General features: G+C 34.4%; 3 protein-coding genes across 3 annotated transcripts; 2 read left to right on the plus strand and 1 right to left on the minus strand.

Moving 5' to 3' along the window:
- Window positions 1–1,403: 1,403 nt before the first annotated feature.
- On the minus strand, window positions 1,404–3,392 carry LOC145575361 (NAD(P)H dehydrogenase (quinone) FQR1-like). The gene is made up of 6 exons (XM_081633241.1): window positions 3,389–3,392; window positions 2,607–2,808; window positions 2,485–2,521; window positions 2,287–2,379; window positions 1,843–1,967; window positions 1,404–1,734 (listed from the first exon to the last, which is right to left on the minus strand). Exons 1-6 carry the CDS (start codon window positions 3,390–3,392, stop codon window positions 1,503–1,505), a joined length of 693 nt encoding a protein of 230 aa, XP_081489367.1. The 3' UTR covers window positions 1,404–1,502.
- A 6,050-nt stretch (window positions 3,393–9,442) lies between these two features.
- LOC145575362 (uncharacterized) lies at window positions 9,443–10,521 on the plus strand. Its single transcript, XM_081633242.1, has 2 exons — window positions 9,443–9,818; window positions 9,899–10,521. The coding sequence occupies exons 1-2, from the start codon at window positions 9,443–9,445 to the stop codon at window positions 10,519–10,521; spliced, it is 999 nt and encodes a 332-aa protein (XP_081489368.1).
- A 5,248-nt stretch (window positions 10,522–15,769) lies between these two features.
- Window positions 15,770–16,725, plus strand: LOC145575363 (uncharacterized). Its single transcript, XM_081633244.1, has 2 exons — window positions 15,770–16,022; window positions 16,103–16,725. The coding sequence occupies exons 1-2, from the start codon at window positions 15,770–15,772 to the stop codon at window positions 16,723–16,725; spliced, it is 876 nt and encodes a 291-aa protein (XP_081489370.1).
- Window positions 16,726–21,444: the final 4,719 nt, after the last annotated feature.

Here is a 21,444-nt window from a genome sequence, read left to right on the forward strand (position 1 = left end):
GATTTGTGTAGCTCTGAACTAAACCTATTATATACAAGACCTACACTTGCAAATAAATAATTTTTGTTTCCATTTAGCCTACTTCCACCAAAGGATCGTAGAGTTAAGTAACAGACAAGAAGATCACGGGAAAGCAAATTGCACATACGTAAGTTACTGTATCACGATTGCATTAGGGCATCCACAATAAGAGGTTTGTCATTGGGTTTGTAGGAACAATTTTGAGGTTTGTTGACAAACCTCTTATTGTGGGAAGAGCAAAATGAGCAACAGGTTTGTATATACAAACCGGTTCATTTTGCTCCAAATGGCCCACCTTCTCCTTTTTTTTTTAAAAAAAAAGAATAAATCTTGTTAGGGCCTATTTCATTATTTAGATAAATTTAATGAGTTGTAAGTAGGTCCCATATACCTTTGAACAAGTTTGTTTATTGTTGATGAAAGGTTTGTTAAGTGTGGGGTTTGTATGATGATGATGTGGCAAGTAAACAAACCTCTTAGAGGTTTGTTCTATTGCTCATGCACTTATATGCTTCCTAAGATGAAAGACATAGTTCAATCAAATTGTCTTATTCATATGTAACATGGACAACATTTGTTTTTTTTTTTGACAAGAACATGGACAACATTACAAGGAACTATTAATGGTGGAAAAAGTACTCAGCATTTACTCTTATATAGCATATTGTGCGTAAAACTTCCATATAAACATCACAAATTAACAATGCAAAATTATAACCTTTTTTTTTTGAAAGAAAACTTGTTGAAAACCATCTTATAAAAACCAAGTTTTGTTGAAAACCATCTTATAAATTTTTTTTTTTGTCAAAGCACACCTGTTTTAAAAATTATTTTGTTGAATCCCACCACTTTTCGGATTTCGACTATCGATTGACATTTCCGGCGTTGATTAGCATGTGCACCTCACGTGACCTACTTAACCCCACTTTTCTATTATTTTTCCCCCCCTTTTCCCTTCATTCATTCTCCCTTCGTCACTTACATTTCCGTGCAATTATATAAAAGGCTATAAAAACCAAAGTATGATGAAAAGATGACGAAGAGGGGAATGAATGGAGGGAAAGGGGGGAAAAATAAAAGAAAAGTAGAGTTAAGTGGGTCACGTGAGGTGCACATGTTAGTAAATGCCGGAAATGTAAGTAATTAGTCGGAATCCGAAGAAATGGTGGGACTTAACAAAAAAAATTTTAAAACAGGTGTGCCTTGACAAAATTTTTTTTTAAAACAGGTGTGTTTTGACAAAAAAAAAAAAAATTATAAGATAGTTTTCAACAAAATTTGGTTTTTATAAGATGATTTTTAACAAATTTTCCTTTTTCGAAAATAGAAGTATACATTGGAGCATTTATTACAGAACACGTAAGAAAGCACCAAATAAAAAAAAAATAATAATAATAAAAAAAACTGAAAATGGAAAGAAAACAAATAGTATGTGTTTCTTAAAATGAGTACGATCCATTGTTTGTGACTCACGAAATCAATTAAGCACCTCCCTTAAGAATCTTTGTGATAGAAGCAATATACTTGCCCTGGTGGAAAGCCTGTTGTAATTCAAGCTTTGTTGGCTGTCTTGAACCATCAACGGCGAAAGTTCCAGCACAGTTGGGGCTTCCACCCTTGACATTCTCTATCTCGAACATGCCAGCACTAAATGTGTAGCCAATTGGGACAAAGATCATGCCATGGTGAGCCAAGTAAGTGATAGCGGCCAAACTGTAACAAGTATTAAAATAGGACAAAACTTCATAGTAAATGATTTTTTTATAACAGTTTACATGGGTGAAAACAATCAATCATGAAGTACACTAGTAATGAACTTACGCAGTTGTTTCTTGTCCACCACCTTGAGACCCAGTGCTGTAAAATAGCCTTGCAGGCTTCCCATCAAGTTGTTGAGTTCTCCAAAGACCCCCAATTGAATCGAGGAAAGCCTTAAATTGAGCAGGCTTCCAATGAAAGTTGGCAATATAAAAAATAGAATCCTTCATGCTTATAAATCTCAATAGCCATCAGTATCTACTAATGAATGCTTCAAGTGAGGGAAGTAAGCTAAAACAGGAGATCGCCAGTAGATGATAACCTAACGGTTAACGGTCCTTTTTGAAATTAAAATTAGTTACAGCAGAGGTGTGTCACCTTTTACTTACCTTAGGTACTCCATTAGAAGAGTCTTATTTACATTCAATGTGTTCAGCTTTACTACATTCTACGTCACCTAAAAAGCGAGTACAATCAAACAAGGGTAAAAGCATAACTGAAGTTTACCTGCCACAGTTTAGCCTCTACACCTTCTACAGATGTAGCTCCTTTCAGAATCTCCTCTGCTAGGCTAGCTTGTGTACATGAGCACACATATACCTGGAGGCAAATTCCCAAAGTGAGTAATCAATCCTCATTCCTCTTTGCAATGAAATGTGGTCCATGGTAATTTATGCATAACATTTAACATTATACACTACATACAGCCATATAGGCATATAGCTCAACAACAGCTATGAGGCTATTAGCAGACAAAATCCAGGTGTAAACAATGATGCTATATACTAAACACTCCATTGGGACAAATTGAAAATAAGTTTACTTACCTATACAACTGAAAATTCTGAGTGGATGAAGAACTGGAATTGGAACCGAAACCAGAACCATCATCGAATGAGTTACACGATGAAGCACCACAGCCATAGCCGGATAATGGCATATACTGAATTGTTGAAATTGCATTAGCTGCAACAGCAATTACACGACGATAAGCAATACCAAGGAGTGCACCTCCATGCAAACCAATAACTTGATTAGAAAAAAATAAAAAAAAGCCTTTAAGATTTCATATGACTGCGACTAAAATTGAACAGATCCTCTACTAGAGCTATACAAACTATATAATCTGAACTTTGACATTAAAATTTCATCGACACCTACAACCTAATTCTATGCACCACTAGTCACATAGAATAACATAAGATAATACGAATCATTTTAGTTCTTAGAATACCAATATCTTATTCCAATGAAATTTTGGTTGTTTACTTTGTAATTGACTTTTCTTGCAAATTTTTTAGAAAGTAATCAACATCTGCTTCCTAGTTCTTTATCATTTACCTCCCTATTATGTCAAGTGCTATGTTAATTCATGGTATGAGGATTAACATTAGCTTAATAAGGATAGAGCAAGATGATGCAAATGATGATAAGACTCTATGTTCAACTTAATTGCTTATCACATTGTCTTTTGCTCCATAATTAGTAACATTTCTACCCACTTGCCAAAACAGAAAAAATGTCATCCAATGAAACCCAGGTGTGCAATAATGTAATTCGGAAATCACTATTGAATATAGAGAGTCTGAAATAATCTACTCAAACATACCCATGTGGCCACAACCCAGAGCAAAGGCAAAGGCTTTAATCCCATTATATTTGTCTTTTGGTAAATGTTGCAAGTAAAAAGAAATGGAGGAGGAGGAAATTCAAAATTGGTATTATGTAATATTATCCAGTAGCTTTGGGCAACACTATTCTAAAAGCTTGTTTTGATAGCTTTTGTGAAGCTCTAATTCAACTGCTAAAACCTACCTTCCAGTTCCACCAGTAATTTGCCATCACTAATCATACCAAGTGTTGTGAATTAGTCAAAACTCTAACAAATACTTGAAAAGCTACTGCCAAATACGCTACAAATAGCTTTCACTAATTTCATAGTTTACCAGCAAAAATCTATATCCCCATCACACTCTTGCTATAAGTAGTGAATACTGCAAGGAGAGACTTCAATTGACACCAGAAGCTCAAAAAGTTTAAATCCAACCATACCCTCCAAGGTGGGTCAGTAATTTTCAACATCTCATACATATAAACTACCTTCAGCTAGTTCTAAGAACAAGAGCCTCATTCAAAAGTTCACAGAGACAAGAATTATCTACATAGTACATTTATAAGAGAATAAACACGTCGTCGATTTGTCTATCCCTAAATCAAATTCAAGTTATTACACTAAACTAACCTAATACAAGTATATGGCAAGAAGAGGGGTCGAACCATAGGGAACAGTTAAGCACTACCAAATGCTATCGACAACTAAGATAGTCCGGGATAGGGAAAGTTAATCTAAAATCTAAAGACACTAAAACAAGAAATAAAACACTAAGGGAAATGGTTTAAGTATAACATCCACTCAAGCATAGCAAAGGCATAGAAGTTGAATTAATCATGAACTAAACATGCTTGAATATCGAAGTAAGGTCCAATCTAGCCACCTATCGGGGTCAATTGGATTCTCCTAACATAGTCTCTATGTTGTCACATTAGAACCATATACTAGGAAGTGAAATCAAGTATTAATCGATACAAATGAATCTTGCTAGGTCCGCTATTGCATCACATAGCATCAATTCGCCCTCAATCAACTAATAATGTGCACTTTGCAAGAAGATTGAAGAACATCAAGCAAATAAAGGCTTTAATCACAACCAAATTAATTCCAAACCCTAGAACATGCTTAAGATCCAACTAAACCACAACCATCCCCTTAATGGGGGAACTACTCACTAATCATGCTAATAACAAGATTAATCAACAAATTAACAAGCATCAACATGATTAATAATTAATATTAACTACTAAAGCAATAATAAAAAACAATAAACAAATAAGAGAAGAGAAGCTAAGGTAAGAAATTGCTCATTGATTGAAATTGGAAATCTTCAATACAGGTACTGTTCTTGAATCTTCAACCAAAATCCACCGTTGATTTCCTCACTTTCTCTCTCTAAAAACTACTCTTAAAGCTAACCCTAACCTAGAGAGAGAAGCTCTTCTAAAACTAATTAAGATATAGAATACTTGTTGATTGTCTAATTACCCAAAAATGGGTATTTATACAAAGCTAATAAAAGAAAATAAATAAAATGAAGAGAAATAAAAGGAAAATTTGCAAATTACAGCCATTTAAAGTTCGTATTTTGCAAATTGCAGCCATAAAAAAATTGCAAATTGCAGCCCAAAAGTTCGTATAAATTGTAAATTGCAGCCCGATTCAACTTTTTCATCTGTTTACATGTCGAAAAATCTTCGTTTAAGGTTTTAGGGGTCATTTTAGTTCTTAGGGGTCCGAATTCAGCTCGAAATTAGCAAAAAAATAACGTGTCTCATTTTAATAGTTTCCCACAAATTGATACATTTTTGTTACGCAAAACAAGGCACTTGCGTTATTTTTTTGCTAATTCCGAGCTAAATTCCGAATCTCTAAGGACTAAAATGGCCCCTAAAATCTTAACCGAAAATTTTTCGACATGTAAACCGATGAAAAAGTTGAATCGAACTGCAATTTACAATTTATACGAACTTTTGGACTGCCATTTTCCATTTTTTGTTTTTTTAAATGGCTGTAATTTGCAAAATACGAACTTTAAATGGCCGCAATTTGCAAATTTTCCAAAATAAAATAAAGGGAAATTCCCATTGGTACACCCGTGGTTTTGACTTTTCCCATTGATACACTCCAAAATTTTTGCCTTCCCATCGGTACACCCATGGTTTAGTCTTTTTCCCAACCGTGACTAACACCGTTATAAAGTATTTCATTAAGTTAAAATAATTAAGGAAAAGACTATAATACCCCTTTTAAATATATAATGTCTCGATTTGCGTGTCGAAAATTATTCGGTTAAAGTTTTGGAAGTCATGTTAGTCCTTAAGGATCCAAACCTCGAAATTAGCAAAAAAAAAATAACGCAAATGTCTCATGTGCGTGTCAAAAAAGTCTCGGTTTACGTGCTATTATTTTTTTGTGATAGTAATCGTTCAATTAATGTTTTAGGGGTCATTTTGACCCTTTAAGGATCTAAATCGAACTCGAAATTGTCAAAAAATTAATGAAAATGTCTCGTTTTGCGAGTCATGACAAAACAAAATAGAAATATCATGACGTGCAAAATGAGATATTTTTGTTAGTTTTTTGACAATTTCGAGTTCGATTTAGACCCGTAAAGGGTCAAAATGACTCCTAAAACCTTAATCGAACAATTATTATCACAAAAAAGTAATGACACGCAAATCGAGACATTTTTTGACACGCATATGAGACATTTGTGTTTTTTTTGCTAATTTCGAGGTTAATTTGGATCTTTATCGACTAGGACTCCCAAAACTTTAACTGAACAATTTTCGACACGCAAATCGAGACATTAGATGTTTAAAAGGGGTATTATAGTCTTTTCCTTAATTATTTTAATTTAATGAAATACTTTTTAACGATGTTAGTCACGGTTGGGAAAAAAGACCAAACCATGGGTGTACGGATGGGAAGACAAAAATTTTGGAGTGTATCAATAGGAAAAGTCAAAACCACGGGTGTACTAATTGGAATTTTCCTAAAATAAAAAGAGGAAATAAAGGAAGAAAGGTAAGATAAAGGAAGAAAGGTAAGATAAAGGAAAAGGGAAATAAAAAGAAGGGAAATTCCATTGATACACTCCAGGTATTGACTTTTTCCAGTGGTACCACATTTTTTTTTGACTTCCTGTTGATACACCCAAGGTTTTGACTTTATAATTGACGTGATTAGTCTGTTAATCAGACGTTAATAACTTAGTAAATTTAGGTTAATAGCTGAGTTAGGTTACTAAAGTAGGAAAAGACTAATTTGCCCCCTTTTAAATCCTTCCCTCCATCATCCATAATTAAACCCCTTCCCCTTCCATTTATGTCGATTGGACTTAAACCAAACTCAGTTTCAAATTTCATCTCTCTCTCCTCTGCTCTCTGGTGAATTCACGAAGCAATCACAGGTTTTGCAAGGGAAATTCGCTAATTTCATTGGTCTACAAAGCCATTAGAGGGAAATCTTGCATAATTAAGGTACTTTAGCACTACTACAGTTCATTTATGCAGGATTTGGTGCATTTGTTTGATGTTCTGATTTTCTATGCGATTTTAGGTTTAATTCATGATTTAAATGATGTATATTAGTGTGATTTTAGGGTTTTTTCATGTATATTAGGTGCGTGATTATGTTTGTTCAATTATTTGTTTAGAGTATGGAATTAAATTGGATGAAATGCCATGATCATGTTTCATTGACTGTTGGATACCTGCATTGGAATTTATTTGCATGTTGTAAGTGTGTACATTGTTTTCAATATTTTGCAAAATGGGTGATGTGGTGTTAAGGTTTCATTACTTTGATAAACATGTTGATATTGGTGTTGACTTCGATAGATGTAATTTGATGGATTTGATTATGGAATTTGAGGACACTGCTGCATTAGACACTGAGTTCCCTTTAATCAACCCTTCCTTTGGTTATGGTTACAATGAAAAGAATCACCCTTTACTAGATGATGCTGATTTTTTTAAGATGATTCATACCCTAGGTGAGTGTGAGATGTATCACATTTGGGTTGGGTTTACCAAGAAACCAAGTGCCTTGAATAGAATGATCAACAGGTTAAAGAACAAATCCAAATCTGCACAACCAATTGCTGCACCTTCCCAAACTGTACCACCCCATATTGATGAACCTTCCCAAACTGTACCACCAACTGATCCACCCCCTCAGAATGAAACACTCCAAACAGATAAACCCACTCAAAATGAAACAACCCAAACAAAACCATTCCAATTTGATCCTTCCCAAATTGAACTTCAGCCTTCTATTGATGAGATAATCCTAAATAATGAGTCCTCTCCACCTAGGTATACTGAGGGTTATGATTCACCTCAAGATGAAACAAGTAACAATCAATCTGCTGCTGAGTATACCAAGGGTAGAATAGAGTTTGAGAAAACTATGGAGAAGGTAGAAAAGTCTAGGAAGGTTAAGGCTGCAAAGACTAAGAAGAGTGCTGCCACCAAAACAGCCCCAATGCAACCACCATCTCCTAGGTCACCAAATACTGTTTTCATGGATTTAATACTAAGAAGGAGTCCTAGATTCTCACCTTTGGCAGTGACTGATACACCTAACACTTCTGATGTTGAACCATTGAAAAAAGATACACAGACCTCTGTATTTAGAAGAAAGGTTCCTAGATCCACAGCTATAAGAAAGGGGTTAATGAAAGGTTCAACTGTGAGTGAGAGAAGGATGTTAGGTGTTGGTGACACAGTGAGTCAACTGCAAGGATCAGCTTCTAGGGTGAATGTGACTTTGACTGAGGGCAGTAGTTCTGGGGTGAATTTGGGTCAGATGCAGGGCAATTATTTTGGGGAGAATGTGGGTCAGGTGCAGGGCACATCTAGTTCAAGTGTGAGAAGAAAAATGAACTTTGTTGTCCAAAGCTCTGAGTCTGTTAAGACAGAGAGCATTCCTAGTTACAATCATGGTGAAGAAGAAGAGTACTCTGATGGAGAAGTTGCACCAAAAGGTTCTATTCCTGCAGATGAGAAAGTGCAGCTTAATAGGATTCCAAAAGTGAAGGACAACTGGAAACCATCAAAATGGTTTGATTTTTTTGATGATGAAGATGATGAGGATTATTTTCAGAGATTGTACAAGAATGGTGAAATGTATGAGGATGCTGATTTTGGTAAGATATCTCTCAGACCATGGATGATTTTTACAGACAAGGCTCACTTTAAGGATACTTTGAACGATTTTGCTGTTCAAGAAAGGTTTGCCATCAATGTAGAGTATGCTGACAACAAAAGATATAGTGTAGTGTGCCAATCTGAATGCTGTGATTGGAGATTGCATGCTAGTAGACTGTCAGATGGGAGAACTTGGGCAATCAAGAAAATTTGGCCTAATGTACACACTTGCAGGGGCTTAGAGACATGCAACCCCATATGCAATGTAAAATGGGCAGCACAAAAAGTCATGGAAGACATTAGAGCTAACCCAGACATTCTTGGGAAATCACTCAATGAACTACTTTTTCAGAGATATGGCATCTACATGAGGCAGTCAACCTTGTTCAGGTTAAAAAGTTATGTAATTCAGCAGTTGTTTGGAGGACATGATGAGTCATATAGACTACTGCCAATGTATGCTAAGATGTGTATAGAAACAAACCCAGAATCCAAAGCTTTTTGTGCATGGAATGAAACTGAGTCTATCCCTAAACAACTTCAATTTTCCAGAATTTTTATCTCCTTCACCGGACAATGGAAAGGTCTTTTAAGGGGTGTTAGACCTTTAATTGGTGTAGATGGGACCCATCTCAAAGGGAATCATGGGGGGGTATTGCTCTCTGCTGTGGGAATAGATGGCAATAATGAGATCTTCCCCATAGCATATGCTGTAGTTGGGCAAGAAGACAAGAAATCATAGACCTACTTTCTCTGGCATTTGTTGAATATTGTGAAAGATTCATCAAGGGAGCATTGGACCATTATTTCTGATAGGCAAAAGGCAAGTGACTTCCTCTTATTATTTCAATTTTTTGATGTTTTTTTTTTGTGATTTGTAAATATTCACATGCTTATGGTGCAATCATTGTATCAGGGAGTTGAAGTTGCATTAGAACAAATCTGGCCAAAAGCTGACAGGAGGTTTTGCTGTAGGCATCTCGGTAGAAATTTCAAGAAAGTTTTTCTTGGGCCAATGATGTATGTTCTATTTTGGAGAGCTTGCAATGCAAGCTCAGCTTTCACATTCAGGAAAGCTATGGAGAAGTTGCAGAAAGTAGGAGGTGATGATGTCATGACCTGGTTTGCAGACTTGGGAGAGCAGTCAAAATGGAGTAAGCATGCATTTGACCCTAATGTTTGCAATGACTCCAATACATCTAATTTTGTAGAGAGCTTCAACTCTACACTTGGGGTGAATAGGTGTAGGCCTATTTTGACTTTGCTAGAAGGTATTCACTATCCACTTGCTCTGTTATCATTGTCATTTCTAATTTATGTGGTTATATGTTAATTAAGATAATGTATGCAGGAATAAGAAGGGTTTGTATGGTGAGAATTGCAACAAGGATGGAGAATGCAAGGTCTTGGAAAGATGAAGACATTACTCCTAAAATTGTGAAGCTAGTGAAAGAGATAGGTAAAGCTAGCTCAAAATGCAGAGCTTTCAAGTCCAGCCCAGGAGATTATGAAATTCATGAGGGAAGATCACAATTTCCTCTAAGCTTAAACAAGAAGATTTGTTCCTGTGGGGCATGGCAACTGACAGGTGTGTCATGTAGGCATACCATTAGGGCTTGCATTGATGCAAAGCTTGACCCACATGACTTTGTCAGTTCCTGGTATTCTGTGAAGACTTACAAGCAAGCTTATAGTGTCTGCATTAACCCAATTCCTGACACACAGCAATGGCCTGCAGATGAGTCAGGTACAATCATCATGCCTCCTAAGATGAAGAGGGGAATTGGAAGACCAAGTAGGAATAGAAAGAGGGAAGAAGGTGAAGAGCAACCTGGAAAAAGGTCAAAAACAGTCAAATGTAGCAAATGTGGTTGCTTTGGCCATAATAAGACAACTTGTAAGGGAGGCTTAACTGGGAAAGAACTGAAGTCAAATGAGCCTGTTGTCATCAAGAATCCTAGGGTCAGAGACTAAAGTAATGCAGCAAAGGCAACTAAGGCAGCAAAGAAATCTAAAGCAGTTGGATCTCAGTCTGCAGCAACTCAACCTGCAACATCTCAACCTGCAGCATCTCAACCTGCAGCTTCATCTAAACAAGCAAAGGGAAAGAAGGGCAGACCCTGAGCTGAGCAAGAAATAGTACTGACAGCTTTACAGTTGCCTAGCCAACCAGTGCCTATGTCTCAATGAAACTCAAATTCTCCAAGCTCCTAAGTGTTCTGTTCTGGAGTATAGTAGCATATGCATTTTGCTAATTTGATAGAAAGTCAAAGTTTGTAGTTAACTCTATTTTTTGGTCATTTTGGATGATTTTTGCTGTTGTCAAAATGAGTCTTTTTTCGACGCTTCAGCTTCGACGCTTAGGCAAGGGCGTCAGGTGGTAAATATAATATGCGTGTTTTTTCGACGCCTAGATTGAATTTCGACGCAAATAAGCGTCGAGAACTACACGTGCAGGGCTCGTGAGTTTATTTGGCTCTACCCACGGTTTCAAAACTTCGGAAATACTAAAACCGCCCATAGTACTAAACTTGAAAACCCTCTTTACTTCTCTGAGCTCCCATATCTTAACCCTAACAATTCATCTCTCCTTCATCTTACAAAATTTTGCAAAGTGATTAAGAAAATCATGGATTTCAATGTCATATCTTCAATTCGTTCCCTTTGCACCGCTCATCAGTAATTTTGCTTACCTAATTTTCTCTTCCCGCCGGCCTTCAATGGTGTTTAATTTCGTCTTCTCTTTGCCGATAAAATTGAGGTACATCCTTTCCTTTTGGGCTTCAGTTTTTCTTCGAATCGAGTCCTATAGCTTGTTTATAGAGTTTATTTTACAATAATTTCACAAAAATTTGGTCTGAAATGGGTTTGATTCATGAGCAATTGATATTTTAGGGTTTGTTTATTTTAGAGATTCATGGAGTCATTGCTTAGATTTCGAATTCAGATCCTCTTTCTCTTCGCGTTTCTAAAATTCTATCACAATAATTTATATATCTTGCCAAATTATTTTCTTTCTCTCATATCTGGTTATTTGCTTTGAAGATGGATTTGCGGCAGCTATTGCTCTTGTTCTCCTCACAAGGTACATTTTTTCATCACTCTTTGTTTGTTTTTAACTCCTAATAGTAATTCTTTCATTTTTTTGTGTGAGTTTAATTGATACTTGTAAGTTGCAATTACCAAATATTACTCGTTTCAAAACCTAGGTTCTAGATCTTGTTGAAATCACTGAATAACTGTCATGAATCTTGCAGATTCTATAATGTGAGGCATCAACATTAGCCCATCCAAGTAACAATGGCGATCAACAAAGGAAATCTCCAGGTACATATGAATTTTTTAATTAAGGGCCACGAGAATCAAATTAATAGTTGAATAAGTAGTTATTTGGGAAATATGTATGCTCAAATCATTGTTTGTTGACCGCGTGCTTCCTAATGAATGGATGGTGGGAGCTACTGTTGGTTTTTGATCAAGCCGTTCATCTTGTCTTTTTTAATTTTAATGGGAATAATTATTTTTGTAAATTACTCTTATTTGCTGAGAATTCATCAAAGTCACAAGTATTTCATGGTCTAAGGTTAATTTCTTCATATCCCTCTGTTAGCTATAGTTTTGTTTGTGGTTTGGTCCACGTTTCAATATTTTATAAATAATAGATAAATCATTTTACTTTAGAAATTATGCTCTTAAATTACGAGTTAGCAAAATTTGAACTTTGATTAAAATTTACACTCTTAAACTGAATTGGAAGATTCCCGTCAAAAAAAAAAAAAAAAAAAAAAAAAAAAAAAAAAAAAAAAACTGAATTGGAAGATGTTTTGCTTAAGCTGTATGTTGAAACAATTTTGGTGTGGGCCTTGTCTTAGAGTGCTTGTATATATAGAATATCATGAATGTAAGTCTATGTTGTGACTATTTAGCTTATGTATTGTAATTGAATGGATAATTGACAAGGATAGATGTATATCTCGCACATTTGTGAATTAGGTGATAATAACTATTGTTTTGTGTGAGAAGTTTGGTCTTTGATATGAGAACCTGGTTGTTCATTATTTTGTTCCGAGTCTTTCTTTTTTACACTATTTTGTATCTAGCATTTTATTGTTGTGCAATTATTATTAGCAAAATTTTACTAACCTTTTGTCAAAAGAGCTAATTTTATTATATTAATTCAACTTAGCTTTAAGAAAACAAGCTCTTGATAACTCTTTTTGCTTCAAAGTTGAGAAAAAAAAAACTTACTATAATTCATTGGGTTAAAGGTTAATTTCTTCCCACTCTATCACTCTATCAGCTATAGTTTTGTACGACGTAGTTATTTCCATGTTTCAATAGTATATAAAAAAGAGAGAAATTATTTTATTGTAAAAATTGTACTCTTGACATTACAAGCTGCTGTCATCTAGCTCAAATAAAACAAACCAAATTTTCACATGCATTATGTCTGTTCTTCTCATTACAGGAGTTGGTTTCTTTTCATTTATTTTGTTTGGTTCTCCACTTGCACCTGTAATTGGATCCATTAGGTTGACTCCTCTTCTAGCAACAGTTTATGTGGGTGTCTTGCAAAATATTTTCAGCTAGTGTGAAGTACAGTTTGTTTGACCTTTGCAAAGAAATGGCTTACATTCCATTGGACGAGGACACTAAGGTTTCATCTAATTAATCTCAAATTTATACCATCTTTGTCTTTTGGTTCTTCAGATTTCCGGTTTTTATGTTTTTTTTGTTCTGTTTCTTACCTGCCTAATGAATTTGACCTTCCTGTTAGTAATTGCTTTGTCTGTATTGTTTTAAAATATTTGATTCATAGACAGTTTATATTTCAAGAATTTTTCATGTATATAAAGTATTATTATGTTTCATTGTGCTTCTATTTTATGTCTATTCTGAAAAATTTAGCTTTTTGTTCTGCATTTGAAGCACGATTATGATGACTTTTGAGTTGTTTGATAGCCTCTTTTCAATAATTTTTTTATTTTGTTTAATTGTTTTTGGTTCCGTATGTATTACGATTTTTTAGGTAAAATTCAACATTCTTTAATCTTTTTCTCTTTTGTTAATTGTATCTCTAGCTCAGGTGGCCTCTCACACTATTAGCCATGTTCTTGTCAAGGGAATGCATCTCCGGGTCTTTTAAACAAAGCATCTAAATTCTTAGGAAAGGCAAAACATCAGGTAACAAAGTCACATTTCTCTTTATACCTGAAATCAGAGCTGAAATCCATAACTAAATTCAGACCTGAAGTTCAGAACTAAAAATCAGATCTGAAGTTCAGAAATGGAAATCAGAACTTCAATCCGAAAATGCTTGTGTGATGTGTGTGTGTGTGTGTGTGCGTGCCCTGCTCCCCTGCTACTGCTTGTCTGCCCTGCTCCCCTACTGCTTTTATTCTGCTTGTCTGCCCTGCTCCCCTGCTGCTTTTATTCTGCTTGTCTGCCCTGCTCCCCTGCTACTTGCTGTATTGTGTAGTAACTTGCTGTATCGTGTATTGTAACTTGTTGTTTACTATATATTCCTAACAATTTCAGTACTGAAATCCAGAACTAAAAAACTCTTAAACTTTTCAGATCCTATATTGTGTAGTAACTTGCTATTTACTACACTCATAGAAGTATTTTGCTGCTAGTGCTAAGTTGCAAATGATTGACTTTTCTTTTATGATAAATGAAAAGGAAAAGTGGATTACCTACTGTGATGTGCTATTTCTTAATGTGATAAATGAAAAGGAAAAGTGGATTACAAGCTGATTATTTAATGCAGATATGCTGGTTGATTATTTGATTGTGATTACCTACTGTGATGTACTATTTCTTGACTATCTAGTTGCCTACTTAAATTGATTTAGTCTGCATGCCTACTTAGAACTAATATTTTTATTCGCAATTAGGAATATATGCCTATACATTTACTTCACCCTTCAATTATAATATCAATGAATCACTGAATATGTAATCATTTTCCCTTGCAAGAATCAGAAATGCTTGTCCATTGCTTTCTGTTCCATCCGGGAAAATTAGTTTGGCTGAAAGTCCCATCTTGCTTGCGAGATAGTGAAACTAGAGATCTTACATTCCTTGTGGAAAATTGTTGATACCCAATATAATTCTTTATTTTGTTAGCAACTGGGATAGTTTTGGAATGAGAAAGTGATGTGTGTGTGTGTGTGTGTGTGTATAAGACAATATAATTTTGAGCTTGTGTGTGTGTGTGTGTGTGTGTGTGTGTGTGTGTAAGGCTATATTGTGTAATGTACTAATTTATACTTTGTTATTTTTTTATTTTTTTTTTTGAAGATTGAAAAAGGCAATGTAGGAGCAACAAGAGAATAGGTCGGGACACTTGAGCATCAAAACACGCGACTGTATCGTCTATAACGCCATCATCTATCTGTTTGGGTTTTTAGTCTTATTTATATTAGTGATGTATTTATTTAGGGACAAGCTACTATAATATGCGACTTTTATTATTTTAGTTTTTTTTTTGAAACCTTTTTAATTTAGTTAATTGTGTTGATGTTTTCTTTTATTTATAAATTTGATAATTGTTAGCAACATACTCTTATTATTGTTGATTAATTATTGTTTTTTTTTTTTTTTTAATCTGATCTTGTTATATTGAATATTTGTTTATTTTAATTTTAATGTTATTAATTTAATTTATGATAAATTTAAATAACTATAATGTATGTATGATGGTAATAATTTAATAAAAGAAAAAAAAAGAAAAAAAAGCTTAAAAAATAAATCTAGACGCTTTTTAATGTCTACATAATTGCACATTTTCAAATTTCAAAGTATTTCCCGCCATACCATAGGCTGACACGAATAAACGCAAGACAACAAAAAGCGTCGCTAAATTTGATTATGTGGACAGGAAAAAGCGTCGCTAAAAAACTACATACATTTGGGATAATGCGCGAAATACGTAATTTTCGACGCTTCGTATATTAGTTTGGACACTAAAAAGCGTCGAGAATCTCGACGCTTTTTTGTGTCCTGTAATCATTTTCGACTCATGGATTTGCGACGCTTTTTTGCAGCGTCGAGAAATAATTTTTCGACGCTTTTTAGTGTCGAAAAAAGGCCTAAAAAGCGTCCAAAAAACACGCTTTTTGTAGTAGTTGCATTAGAACAAATCTGGCCAAAAGCAGACAGGAGGTTTTGCTGTAGGCATCTCGGTAGAAATTTCAAGAAAGTTTTTCTTGGGCCAATGATGTATGTTCTATTTTGGAGAGCTTGCAATGCAAGCTCAGCTTTCACATTCAGGAAAGCTATGGAGAAGTTGCAGAAAGTAGGAGGTGATGATGTCATGACCTGGTTTGCAGACTTGGGAGAGCAGTCAAAATGGAGTAAGCATGCATTTGACCCTAATGTTTGCAATGACTCCAATACATCTAATTTTGTAGAGAGCTTCAACTCTACACTTGGGGTGAATAGGTGTAGGCCTATTTTGACTTTGCTAGAAGGTATTCACTATCCACTTGCTCTGTTATCATTGTCATTTCTAATTTATGTGGTTATATGTTAATTAAGATAATGTATGCAGGAATAAGAAGGGTTTGTATGGTGAGAATTGCAACAAGGATGGAGAATGCAAGGTCTTGGAAAGATGAAGACATTACTCCTAAAATTGTGAAGCTAGTGAAAGAGATAGGTAAAGCTAGCTCAAAATGCAGAGCTTTCAAGTCCAGCCCAGGAGATTATGAAATTCATGAGGGAAGATCACAATTTCCTCTAAGCTTAAACAAGAAGATTTGTTCCTGTGGGGCATGGCAACTGACAGGTGTGTCATGTAGGCATACCATTAGGGCTTGCATTGATGCAAAGCTTGACCCACATGACTTTGTCAGTTCCTGGTATTCTGTGAAGACTTACAAGCAAGCTTATAGTGTCTGCATTAACCCAATTCCTGACACACAGCAATGGCCTGCAGATGAGTCAGGTACAATCATCATGCCTCCTAAGATGAAGAGGGGAATTGGAAGACCAAGTAGGAATAGAAAGAGGGAAGAAGGTGAAGAGCAACCTGGAAAAAGGTCAAAAACAGTCAAATGTAGCAAATGTGGTTGCTTTGGCCATAATAAGACAACTTGTAAGGGAGGCTTAACTGGGAAAGAACTGAAGTCAAATGAGCCTGTTGTCATCAAGAATCCTAGGGTCAGAGACTAAAGTAATGCAGCAAAGGCAACTAAGGCAGCAAAGAAATCTAAAGCAGTTGGATCTCAGTCTGCAGCAACTCAACCTGCAACATCTCAACCTGCAGCATCTCAACCTGCAGCTTCATCTAAACAAGCAAAGGGAAAGAAGGGCAGACCCTGAGCTGAGCAAGAAACAGTACTGACAGCTTCACAGTTGCCTAGCCAACCAGTGCCTATGTCTCAATGAAACTCAAATTCTCCAAGCTCCTAAGTGTTCTGTTCTGGAGTATAGTAGCATATGCATTTTGCTAATTTGATAGAAAGTCAAAGTTTGTAGTTAACTCTACTTTTTGGTCATTTTGGATGATTTTTGCTGTTGTTATTTGGTAATTTAGTAGACAACTTTACTATTGAAAGTTGGATTTTTGCAATGTTCCCAAATAACTTGGATATAATAATGAATGTTGGCAACTGATGCCATTTTATCTATTTCAAGTGGTCCCACATTTTGGTCAATTTGTCTTTTTTAGTTGATCTCAATGGGTGATTCAATGGTAACTTATCAAAGAGCATTAAACACATTAAAAATACACAGTCAATGATCTCAATGCCTTTTATTTATCAATTTCCATTCATAAACCAAGAAACTAAAACCTTCCTAGTCCTCTTACTCTCTGATGTACATGGCAATGGCAACTAAATACACAGTTTTAGGATTTCAGTGCTACAAACAGTAAAATTAGATACATAACAAGACCAATCCTAACAACCATATAAACGTAGCTTGCAAACTCATATGCTCTGTCTGTGAAATCAATAAATTCCTCTCTTAATAATCTCAAATTGGATGATTCATCAAGGTTTCCTATAATTTGATCTTTAGAAACCCACATGAACAACCCACAATGCGTGCACTTGTAATATGTCCTCCCTGGATTCGAAATTGAGTCAGAAACCCTAATATCAGCATGTCTTGGTGGATTGCAATTGCATTGAATTCGTTTGACCCACATGGACCTCCCAAATTTGCTGCCAGAAGAGGAACCACTACCTGCAGAACCAGCCATGTTAGAAGAGAAGAGAACAAAAACAGAAAAAAAAAAAGGAGATAAGATAAATTTGCAGCAATGGAGGAGAACTTTAATGGAGAATAGAAGAGGAAAAGTGGCATTTTATAGGGAGGGAATAGGGTTTGAGAAGTTGGAGGGAAATAACAGACAAATTAAGGGGGGAAATTTGGAGGGAATGGATTAAAAACGGGGTATATTAGTCATTTCATCTTTTACTAAGCCTATTAACCTAAATTTACTAAGTTATTAACGTCTGATTAACAGACTAATCACGTCAATTATAAAGTCAAAACCTTGGGTGTATCAGCAGGAAGTCAAAAAAAAATGTGGTACCACTGGAAAAAGTCAATACCTGGAGTGTATCAATGGGAATTTCCCTAAAAAGAAAATAAGGAAAGGAAAATAAAAGTAAAAGAAATTAAAAAGCAAACAAACAAATCCCACAAACCAACGTCAGACCCCCCCAATTCTCCTCCTTTCGAATTGAAGCTGCTCTAATGGGGAATGATCCCCTACACCGCACTTCACCAAGCTCCACCATCAATGATCGTCATTGAATCACCACCATCCGATCTCAATCAAGCACCAAATCAACGGCTATCATCACCAATTGCATCATCATCATTATAATTATTAGACCGGTTGATCTTCATTAAAATCAAGTACGAAGCTCGTGAGACGGTTCAAAATTGACCCAGATTTGTGCGCCCGCGAAGACGTCGCGCAAAGGCCGCGCAATTCTACTGCCTCGATTCTGATTTCAAGACTCCCACAGCGCGCCTTCTCACAAGGCTGCGCGCCCGCAACGAAATTAGATCAAAACTAGGTCTAAATTGAGGTTGCTTGATTGTTTTCGAATTGGTGAAGAGTGGTGGCCGGAATTTGTTGTTGTTGGCCGATTTTGGTGTGGTGGAGTTTGCGGGGTGATGGAGGAGCAGGTGGTGCGCTGATTGGTTGTGTTGGTGCTCGGTTTGGGTGACTGAAATTGGTGAGTTTGAGCTGGGCATGCCGGCTGGTGATTGATGTTGTGGTGGAGATGCGGATGGTGTGCTTAATGTTTGGGGTTATTGGTGGCGATTGGAGGCAGCACTGATGGTGCAAGGCTGCTAGGTGGTTATGTCCATTGCGGCTAGGCAGGTGGTTAGTGTGGCTGCTCTGTTTGCGATTGGTGCCGTGAAACAGAGGAAATGAAGGTTGTAGGTGGATCTGGTTGTGCGGTGGTTGAAGGAAAGTGGTGTAGGAAAAAGAGAAAGGTGGGGTGAAGGATATGAAGTAGCAGCTTGGAGGCTGGCGGCATGAAGCATGGTAGATTTTGATGCCCTTATCTTAAACCCGAAACTCACTCCATTTGGATATTGTAGCACATGCCTTGAACCTCGAACACACCTACAAACACGAGCAAGACCGAGGAGAGGATTGGTACAAAATCTAATCTAATATATATAAATAAAGTAGGAATTTTTGCAGAGCATTCGACGCGCCACATAAGCAAAGGTATATTTTTGACCAATTAAAAATTAGATTTCTATTTTATTTTAGAATTAAAAAATTCACTTGCCACCTAAACAAAAGTGACGAATGAAATTTAAGAATTTTGCCACGTAGTTAAAAACAACGAATAGTGATCTATAAGGATTTAACTTATTTAAAAAACTAAAAATTATCTTTTAAGAAAACTATTATCTTTAGATATAGGATTTATACATCTAAGATAATTTTGATGGTGTTTATGATAAGAAATAAAAATTATTTCTTAATAATAATTAAATTAAAAATTTTGATGCCTATCACTATAAATTGACACATCTTACAACACCAATAAAATTTCATATCAATACAAAACTAAATCAAGCGAATTTTGTGTCATAATTTTGTGTCAGTTTTACGTCATCAGTGGCTGCGTAATTTTTAGTTTTATTTTTAAAATCCATGTTTAAATGTATATTTGTGATTATTGCTTATATTGTGTTTATTTGGAAAAATGCTTAATGATTATATGTTTATGTTTTGTTTTCTGAATTTTGTTTTTATATGCAGATCTAATTTAATTAATCAACGAATTAAATTCGAGCAATAATGATTGGAAAAACAAAGTATGATAAGGTATTATATCTACATAAATCGTTTACATTTATTAAATTTTTTTATAAACCTTTTTAGTTTTTATTAATTAATTTTATGATTAAAACAATTCTTTTCTGATTTAGGTAGCTTAATCAAGTCATCAAATTAACTTAATTGAACAAATTAACGTTCATGCCTCAATTAAAGCCAACTTTGTATAGTTTCGTCCAAAATTAATTGAAAGAAAAGTTTACTCCATTAGTTACTTTTCAATCGTTACAAATAAGAAGCGGTGAATGGGGACGATTAAAAAATTCCAATTCATAGATTTGATGTTGTACAATTACAATTTTAGATCAGTTTTACAAAAAATTTATTGATTTATTTTATAAGACTATAAAGATTAATTTTATACAAATTTTATTTTTTCTAACATGTTCTATTTATCCAGTTTTATTAGATGAAGAAATAGAAGATAAATAGTATACATATTTTTATTATTTTTTAATATTTCTATTTTAAAAAAAAATCAACGAATAATTTAGGATTTAAATATGTAAAAAATAAAAAAAAAATAAAAAAAATCTATTCACATTAAAGATTTTATCCTTAGTAACCGATAAATTATCATATTTTTAATTTTTTTTGAACGATAATATCATATTTACAATTTATTTATATTTTTAAATTCAATTGTCATATAGCTAACAACCACAAATAAAATACATAACAACAATAAATAAAGTCGCATTATAAATTACATTAAAAAAAATAATACTTTTGTAATAGGCAATAACACTTTAATTAAATTATTATTATTATTATTATTATTATTATTATTATTATTATTATTATTATTATTATTGTTTTGTCTGAAATTATTAAATAGAAAAAAAATCAAATACGAAAATATCTTTTTTTGAGATTTAAAAAAAAAATCATCTTTAGATATAGGATTTATAAATCTAAGATAATCTTGATAGTTTTTATGACAAGAAATAAAAATTATTCCTTAATTATAAGTATTTTTCAATTCGGGGTGAATGATTGATTGCGTTCATGCCTCAATTAAAGCCAACTTTGTACAATTTCGTTCAAAATCAATTCGAAAGAAAAGTTTACTCAATTATTTACTTTTCAATCGTTACAAATAAGAAACAATATCGCACGCATTGCCAGTGACAACAAAATAATGATTTAATTTTTCAAAATACTATTGTTCGGGCGATTGGGGACGATGAAAAAATTCTAATGCATAGATTTGATTTTGTACAATTAAAATTTTTAGATCAATTTTACAACAATTTTTCACGTCCTGGTAAATATATTGATTTATTTTATAAGACTATAAAGATTAATTTTATATTAATTTTATTTATGCTAACATGTTTTATTTATCCATTTTGATTAGATGGAAGAGATATAGGTGTGAACAAAGTTGGTGATTCAATCGAAATAGAAGATAAATAATATACATGTTTTGGTTATTTTTTAATATATTTATTTTTTAAAAAACAACGAATAATGATTTAGGATTTAAATTATTTACAAAATAAAAAAATATCTTTTCACATTAAAGATTTTATCCTAATATGTAACCGATAAAAATATCATAT

The sequence above is a fragment of the Chenopodium album genome, chromosome 13 (genome assembly GCF_948465745.1).
Source record: "Chenopodium album chromosome 13, dcCheAlbu1.1, whole genome shotgun sequence".
Taxonomy (NCBI): domain Eukaryota; kingdom Viridiplantae; phylum Streptophyta; class Magnoliopsida; order Caryophyllales; family Amaranthaceae; genus Chenopodium; species Chenopodium album.

What these genes read in the sequence shown, in the direction of transcription:
- LOC145575361 (XM_081633241.1), bottom strand. An exon ending in AGCTATATGCCTATATGGCT is followed by an intron (nt 2,380 to 2,484) that starts GTATGTAGTGTA and finishes ATTTGCCTCCAG; the next exon opens with GTATATGTGTGCTCATGTAC. An exon ending in TAGAGGCTAAACTGTGGCAG is followed by an intron (nt 1,968 to 2,286) that starts GTAAACTTCAGT and finishes TTTCATTGGAAG; the next exon opens with CCTGCTCAATTTAAGGCTTT.
- LOC145575362 (XM_081633242.1), top strand. Translation starts at nt 9,443, where the DNA reads ATGGTGCAATCATTGTATCAGGGAGTTGAAGTTGCATTAGAACAAATC. An exon ending in TATTTTGACTTTGCTAGAAG is followed by an intron (nt 9,819 to 9,898) that starts GTATTCACTATC and finishes TAATGTATGCAG; the next exon opens with GAATAAGAAGGGTTTGTATG.
- LOC145575363 (XM_081633244.1), top strand. Translation starts at nt 15,770, where the DNA reads ATGTATGTTCTATTTTGGAGAGCTTGCAATGCAAGCTCAGCTTTCACA. An exon ending in TATTTTGACTTTGCTAGAAG is followed by an intron (nt 16,023 to 16,102) that starts GTATTCACTATC and finishes TAATGTATGCAG; the next exon opens with GAATAAGAAGGGTTTGTATG.